Source organism: Salmo salar, chromosome 14, assembly GCF_965601325.2.
Source record: "Salmo salar chromosome 14, fSalSal1, whole genome shotgun sequence".
Classification (NCBI taxonomy): domain Eukaryota; kingdom Metazoa; phylum Chordata; class Actinopteri; order Salmoniformes; family Salmonidae; genus Salmo; species Salmo salar.
This window is the reverse complement of record NC_138304.1, coordinates 50,738,775-50,747,500: the sequence shown is the minus strand read 5'-3', so window position 1 is coordinate 50,747,500 and position 8,726 is coordinate 50,738,775. Positions and strand designations below refer to the sequence as shown.

The 8,726-nt window shown below is 39.6% G+C and overlaps 1 protein-coding gene across 4 annotated transcripts in view; it reads right to left on the bottom strand.

Moving 5' to 3' along the window:
* The window catches only part of LOC106595545 (receptor-type tyrosine-protein phosphatase mu), a 716,546-nt gene extending 708,341 nt beyond the window's left edge, over nt 1–8,205 (bottom strand). For all 4 annotated transcript variants that reach the window (XM_045694495.2, XM_045694499.2, XM_045694501.2 and 1 more), the window contains exon 1: nt 7,676–8,205. In XM_045694495.2, coding sequence (XP_045550451.1) covers nt 7,676–7,748 — 73 coding nt within the window. In that variant the 5' untranslated portion in view covers nt 7,749–8,205. The remainder of the gene's footprint in view (nt 1–7,675) is intronic.
* Nucleotides 8,206–8,726: the final 521 nt, after the last annotated feature.

Here is an 8,726-nt window from a genome sequence, read left to right as displayed (position 1 = left end):
AAGAGGAAAAGCCCACTCCCTAAACACTTCAAAACAATCAAAACCATTCATTTTGAGGCGGGGGTGAAATCCAAAGTTGTGCTATAATATATTAATTGTTATACTGTAGCTGTCATAGCTCATTTTGTACGATAAAGATTGATACATTACTAGCAACAAAAAAAAAACATTTAATCTGAAAAATGACAAGTGGCTGATGGTGTTTTCAGCTCAGAAATGGGGGGAGAAAAAAGCATAGCCCCCAGTGCCTTCAGAAAGTATTCACACCCCTTCACTTTTTCAACATTTTGTTGTGTTACAGCCTGAATTTAACATTAATTTAAATTGAGATTTTTTTTGTGGTCACTGGTCTTCACACAATACCCACAATACCCCATAATGTCAAAGTGGAATTATATTTTTAGAAATGTTTACAAGTTAATTAAAAAATGAAAAGCTGAAATCTCTTCAGTCAATAAGTATTCAACCCCTTTGTTATGGTAAGGAGCCTAAATAAGTTCAGGAGTAAAAATGTGCTTAACAAGTCACATAATAAGTTGCATGGACTCAACTACCTCATCTCTGTATCCCCACACATACAATTATCTGTAAGGTCCCTCAGTCAAGCAGTAAATTTCAAACACAGATTCAACCACAAAGACCAGCGAGGTTTTCCAATGCTTCGCAAAGAAAGGTACCTATTGGTAGATGGGTAAAAACTTTAAAAAAGCAGTCATTGATTATCACTTTGAGCATGGAGAAGTTATTAATAATTACACTTTGGATGGTGTATCAATACACCCAGTCATTACAAAGATCGAACTGTTCAGGGATTTCACCATGAGGCCAACGGTGACTTTAAAACAGAGTTTAATAACTGTGATAGGAGAAAACTGATGGATCAACAACATTGTAGTTACTCCACAACACTAACCTAAATTACAGAGTGAAAAGAAGCAAGCCTGTCCAGAATAAAAATATTCCAAAACATGTATCCTGTTTGTAACAAAGCACTTTAAGTAATACTGCACAAAATGTTGCAAAGAAATTAACTTTATGTCCTGAATAGAAAAAAGGGTTGTTTGAGGCAAATCCCAGAACACATCACTGAGTACCACTCTTCATAATTTCAAGCATGGTGTTGGCTGCATCATGTTATGGGTATACTTGTCTTCGGCAAGGACTAGGTTGTTTGTTAGGGACTAAAAAGAAACCGAATGGAGCTAAGCACAGACAAAATCCTTGAGGGAATCCTGGTTTAGTCTGCTTTCCAACAGCCACTGGGAGACAAACTCACCTTTCAGCAGGACAATAACCTACAACACAAGGTCAAATCTACACTGGAGATGCTTACCAAGATGGCATTAAATGTTCCTGAGTGGCCTAGTTACAGTTTTGACTTAAATCGGCTTGAAAATCTATGACAAGACTTGAAAAAGATTGAAGAATTTTTTAAGATAATAATGTGCAAATATTGTACAATCCAGCTGTGTAAAGCTCTTAGAGATTTACCCAGAAAGACTCACAGTTCTTCGAGACTTACCCAGAAAGACTCACAGCTGCCAAAGGTGATTCTAACATGTATTGGCTCAGGAGTCTGAATACTTACAGTTGAAGTCGGAAGTTTACATACACTTAGGTTGGAGTGATTGAAACTCGTTTTTCAACCACTCCACAAATTTCTTGTTAACAAGCTATAGTTTTGGCAAGTCACTTAGAACATCTACTTTGTGCATGACACAAGTAATTTTTCCACCAATTGTTTACAGACCAATTATTTCACTTATAATTCACTGTATCACAAATCCAGTGGGTCAGAAGTTTAAGTTGACTGTGCCTTTAAACAGCTTGGAAAATTCCAGAAAATTATGTCATGGCTTTAAAAGCTTCTGATAGGCTAATTGACATAATTTGAGTCAATTGGAGGTGTACCTGTGGATGTATTTCACGGCCTACCTTCAAACTCAGTGCCTCTTTGCTTGACGTCATGGGAAAATCAACATAAATCAGCCAAGACCTCAGAAAAAAAATTGGGGACCTCCACAAGTCTGGTTCATCCTTGGGAGCAATTTCCAAACGCCTGAAGGTACCACGTTCATCTGTACAAACAATAGTATGCAAGTATAAACTCCATGGGACCACGCAGCCATCATACCACTCAGGAAGGAGACGCGTTCTGTCTCCTAGAGATGAACGTACTTTGGTGCGAAAAGTGCAAATTAATCCCAGAACAACAGCAAAGGGCCTTGTGAAGATTCTGGAGGAAACAGGTACAAAAGTATCTATATCCACAGTAAGACGAGTCCTATATCGATATAACCTAAAAGGCCGCTCAGCAAGGAAAAAGCCACTGCTCCAAAACCGCCATAAAAAAGCCAGACTACGGTTTGCAACTGCACATGGGGACAAAGATCGTACTTTTTGGAGAAATGTCCTCTAGTCTGATGAAACAAAAATAGAACTGTTTGGCCATAATGGCCATCGTTATGTTTGGAGGAAAAAAAGAGAGGCTTGCAAGCCGAAGAACACCATCCCAAACGTGAAGCACGGGGGTGGCAGCATCATGTTGAGGGGGTGCTTTGCTGCAGGAGGGACTGGTGCGCTTCACAAAATAGATGGCATCATGAGGTAGGAAAAGTATGTGGATATATTGAAGCAACAACTCAAGACATCAGTCAGGAAGTTAAAGCTTGGTCGCAAATGGGTCTTCCAAATGTACAATGACCACAAGTATACTTTCAAAGTTGTGGCAAAATGGCTTAAGGACAACAAAGTCAAAGTATTGGACTGGCCATCACAAAGCCCTGACCTCAATCCCATAGAAAATGTGAGGTCAGAACTGAAAAAGCGTGTGTGAGCAAGGAGGCCTTACTAACCTGTCTCACTTACACCAGCTCTGTCAGGAGGAATGAGCCAAAATTCACCCAACTTATTGTGGGAAGCTTGTGGAAGGCTACCCGAAACGTTTGACCCAAGTTAAACAATTTAAAGGCAATGATCCAAAATACTAATTGAGTGTATGTAAACTTCTGACCCACTGGGAATGTGATGAAATAAATAAATAAAAGCTGAAATAAATCATTCTCTCTACTACTATTCTGACATTTCACATTCTTAAAATAAAGTGGTGATCCTAACTGACATAAGACAGGGAATTTTTACTAGGATGAAATGTCAGGAATTGTGAAAAACTGAGTTTAAATGTATTTGGCTAAGGTGTATTTAAACTTCCGACTTCAACTGTATATAAATGAGACATTTTTGTATTTTAAATAAATTAGCAAATGAATCTAAAAACATGTTTTCATTTTGTCATTATGGGATATTGTGTGTAGATGGGTGAGATTTGTTTTATTTAATCCATTTTGAATTCAGGCTGTAACACAACATGTGGAAGGCATTGTATATCGTTTTGACAATATCACAATATTATTTTTGCGTTAGTTGGCTGTACCTGCACCAAAACTCAATTTTTCCTTAGCTTGATCTCTTCGTTCATTTTAAATAAAAAAATAAAAAATTCTCTCAATTCTCAGCCCTAATTTACACACACACACACACACACACACACACACGCACACACACACGCACACACACACACACACACACACACACACACACACACACTGTAGACTATTGGGATGAGGGAGAGGAGACAAGGAGAGGAGACCACTTTAGACTAATGGAATGAGGGAGAGGAGACAAGGAGAGGAGACCACTTTAGACTAATGGAATGAGGGAGAGGAGACAACGAGAGGAGACCACTTTAGACTAATGGAATGAGGGAGAGGAGACAAGGAGAGGAGACCACTTTAGACTAATGGAATGAAGGAGAGGAGACAAGGAGAGGAGACCACTTTAGACTATTGGGATGAGGGAGAGGAGACAAGAAGAGGAGACCACTTTAGACTAATGGAATGAGGGAGAGGAGACCACTTTAGACTGATGGGATTCAGCCAGGCTCTAACCAGGCCACACAGGGACCTCACAATACCATTTTATCATGATACTTAGGTGCCGATACAATATGTATTGGGAGAGGAGAGGAGAGGAGAGGAGAGGAGAGGAGAGGAGAGGAGAGGAGAGGAGAGGAGAGGAGAGGAGAGGAGAGGAGAGGAGAGGAGAGGAGAGGAGAGGAGAGGAGAGGAGAGGAGAGAAGAGGAGAGAAGAGGAGAGGAGAGAATAGAGGAAGGGATGAGAAGAGAGGAGAGGGGATGAGAAGAGAGGAGATGAGTAGCGAGGGGAGGAGATGAGAGGGGAGGGGAGATCTGATTGATTAGCTCCTACTTTACATATCTAGAAACCACATTTATCGACGACGTGAGTGCCAGGGGTGCCAGGGGAAACCTGGAGCTCAGCGCAGAGCACCACGTCTATAAATCTCCCCCTAATACACAGACACACACACACTGAAAAGCACACAGAGACGCACAGACACACAAATTTCTGCTCAGAAGCACACACACCAAGAAACACACACACACACACACACTTCTTTCCCCCTGCTGCCAACTTACACCACAAGCCCAAACTGATAGATCTCACACAGAAAAGGACTGAAACATTTCATTTTATATTTATAACATGTATCATTATTATATTATATTATTATATTATTTATCATTTTATGAGGGATGTTTTCTGATGTTGATAGGAATTAATAATTGTCTATCATACACAGTTGTTTGTATGTTTACTAATCTAACTCAACTAAAAAATGTCAACGACGTTGCTCACTGAAGATGAACAAAAATGTTCACTCAGATGAAACCCGTGGTTGCTCATCCCCACACCACATTTAAACGAGTTACATGATGTACCTGGCTTGTGGTCTCACTCTCAAGCAGTTATGATCTTATTCTGAGCGCTAGAATATTATGAGGAATATAATATGTGTACCATGCTGCCCCCATCAGGGCCTCAGAGGAACTGCACCCTCACAGGTTAGAACATACTCATCTACAATCCACACACACACACACACACACACACACACACACACACACACACACACACACACACACACACACACACACACACACACACACACACACACACACACACACACACACACACACACAGCATCAGTCTAACCACCAAAGACTAACAGGAGCAAAATAGCTTGAATAGACGTTGAAAAGACATTGGAAAAACGTTGAATAGACGTTGAAAAGACACTGAATTAAAAAAATATAAATAAATTGAATAGACATATTTTTTCCCCATCAATTTTGCTCAGTGGGAATTGCTTTCAGAGTCTTCTCCCACATTAAACCACTGTCTAAACTTATAAGAGACACCTCATCTCAAAACCTTTAGAAACCATTTCGACACGTTATTATCAAAGTAAACAGTGACTGTATAAACCCTGTTTAACTCCTTAATGGGAAAGCTTTTTTTTTTCGATAATGTAACGTGGGCTAACATTAAACACCACTAAGCACCACAGCCTTAGGCTCGCTGCATTTACTCTCCATGTAGTTATTGATCCGAATGAACACACCCTGGTAACACAGAGTAAATATATTGTCCAGACAGACAGCTCAAATGACCCCTTTTAGGAACTGAATTAGACCAATTATTAGAGTCCCCCCTTTTGTCCCCCTTTGTCCCCCCCCCCCCCAGGGTATTAGGGATATGGAAAGTAGTCTAGCTTTATCATAGAATTACAATGAACTTCTATGACCAATACTTAAGGCCTTCATAACATTTGTCCTCTACGTTAGTAATATTGTGACACTAGTGCAGCGCTGTGTAAAGAGAAATCTGGGTGAACCTGAAAAAAAATAAAACATTTATATGTTGTTTACTTGTATGTACGATGCCAACGTACTTCTAAGTTGATCTTCCTGCTGAGACTTACAGGGTGATTCATGGAGGGTTGGATAACATAATGAATATGCTATATTCTTGTTAAGATACACTCTAGTCGTTATTAAGGGAAGTTCATAACTATGTTAATCACATTAGATAAATGATGTCCAAAACATGAAGTATTACACCAAGTTACGATATGTAAATCTATCTATCTATCTATCTATCTATCTATCTATCTATCTATCTATCTATCTATCTATCTATCTATCTATCTATCTATCTATCTATCTATCTATCTATCTATCTATCTATCTATCTATCTATCTATCTATCTATCTATCTATCTATCTATCTATCTACCTATCTCTCTCTATCTCTCTCTCTATCTATCTATCTCTCTGTCTATCTCTCTCTATCTCTCTATCAATCTATCTATCTATCTATCTATCTATCTATCTATCTATCTATCTATCTATCTATCTATCTATCTATCTATCTATCTATCTATCTATCTCTCTCTCTCTCTCTATCTCTCTATCTATCTATCTATCTATCTCTCTGTCTATCTATCTATCTATCTATCTACATATATATATATATATATATATATTTCGTAACTTTAGGTCCATGTTTTATATAGTATGAGTTCATAGCCTAACGGTGTAATACGTAGTGTATATATATATATATGGAGAACGCAGGCATATCTTAATGTATATATATATATATATTAAGATATGCCTGCGTTCTCCATTGGCTGGCTGCTATCAACAAGGCACTTTTTATCATAATGCACCGGATGGACAAATTCCAGCTGTTTTGGTAAGTTTGTAAATGCATTACCACGTTTTTTTTTTTTTTTTTTTTTTTACAATGTACATTTTGTAAATTAACAGGGGTAAAACTGCTTTACTGTTAACCAATCAACCATTACCACACGATATATTGGTGTATTGCAATGCATTGGGTAGGCTACTCACACTGTGTTTGGGCAAGCGCTCATAACCCACTAACGGAATGAACCGGACCGTTAGGGTGATGATATTGATCTGATCTGTTTCGCAGCAAGGTATCAATAACCTACACGTTTAAGGAGCCTATAGTGTTGTATAAAGATGATAAAGATGATGTTGAAGACAACTTATTGTCATTGATTAAATGATTGAATGTGGTAACAACATTACGTAGATTCCTATCTCTTTCTCATACTATAAACTCATACGTGACTTTAATGTATGTTTTATATATTTAATTAGCCTATTGTCCAAAAAGTTACAACAACATAAACATGAAAGGGACAGACACTTGTGGGTTCCAGGTTCCAGGCTGACTCAACATGACAAGCCAGGAGAAGAGTTACGGACGCGGGCTGTAGGACTGGGCGCTCATGGTAACGTGGAGAGCGTACCCAAACTCTTTACGCAGGCATGTCAAACAATCTACATAGACTTCACAAATAGAATAAAAACCGAGACAATATATTTCCATTAATATGTAATCAAATGACCGAAGCAACAACAGTAGGCTATGCAACAGAAATAGAAGCCTTCACTTTTTATTGAAGTGGCAAGATCACTTCAGGTTAATCACATTACAAGTTATTACGGACGGCGAAGTAAAGTTGACGGTAAGTCCGCTCAACACTATGGCATCCGGAACTGTTGTGATCCTCCAACTCAAAAGACCTAGGTCGATTTAACTAAATAGAAAGAACAGTCAAGTGTGACACGATGTATCCACATAAAGCACCCGAAACGGTGATTGCGAGTTGGAAAACTGTCCATCTATAAGACAGTTGACTGTAAAAAACCAACCCAGGCTACCTGACATGATTCTAACGTTATTAACTGGTTTAAATTGAGTGAAATGCAATTCTTACCTTTATAGACTTGTCCTCGTATCGTCACAAGCAAGCTGATAGCAGCCAAGAGACAGTGCATAACTTTATCCATGTCGAAACGGACAGCCGTAGTGTTAACCCCCCCCCCGTAGCAGGGTTAACTTGAGAGAGATAAACAATTTTTCTGTCTTGTCACAAGATCAATTTCTGCCTCCCTATACTTCGCATCTAACTGACAGAAGGATAATAAAACTGTTATTTTCTCCCTTCTTCCTCGGTTCGGTGTGAGTGACCAACGGCTGCTCAGTCTTCGACTTCCAACTGACTTCGCGCGGGGAGGAATCACAAGACTCCGGTATTACGCCGGGAGGATAGAGTGGTTTCCGTTCCGTGAGCTCTCCCTGTCTCTCTCTCTCTCCGGTAGAGGGTGTATCGGAGCTCTCTGCCTGCTGTTCTCTCTCTCTCTCTCTCTCTCTCTCTCTCTCTCTCTCTCTCTCTCTCTCTCTCTCTCTCTCTCTCTCTCTCTCTCTCTCTCTCTCTCTCTCTCTCTCTCTCTCTCTCTCTCTCTCTCTCTCTCCTCTCTGTCTCTCTCTCTCTCGCTCTCTCTCCGGTAGTATCGGAGCTCTCTGACTTACTGTGCTGTGGCAGAAACAGAGATGTCCACCGGAACGCGGGAACGGATGGTGTCGGTCACCGTGTCCCCTCCTACTTCTTCTAACCGAGTATTCTTTTTTTATTGAATTTAGTTTGGCGTCTGTCTATCTACCTGCTTGTCTGTTAGTGAGAAAGTAGCCTACATTTCTCACAGCCAAGTCAGATGGCAGGTATAGTAACTGCTGGACCAATATGATATCATAGGAAAACGTCAATCTGTCACGTTTTTGCAAAAAAGTTAGGAATCAATGTATTGAAATCAGCTTATTTCAATACATTGCAGTCAATGGGAACATATGAGTGTCAACCAATTAGGGGCACAAGTTGGGTTTTAGAAGTGGGGGGGACATTATTATTATTATGAATTTTATTATCCAGTTGAATAAACACTCCAAACAGCCTACCCTTCCACTCAGAGACTTCTGCTGGGTCCAAA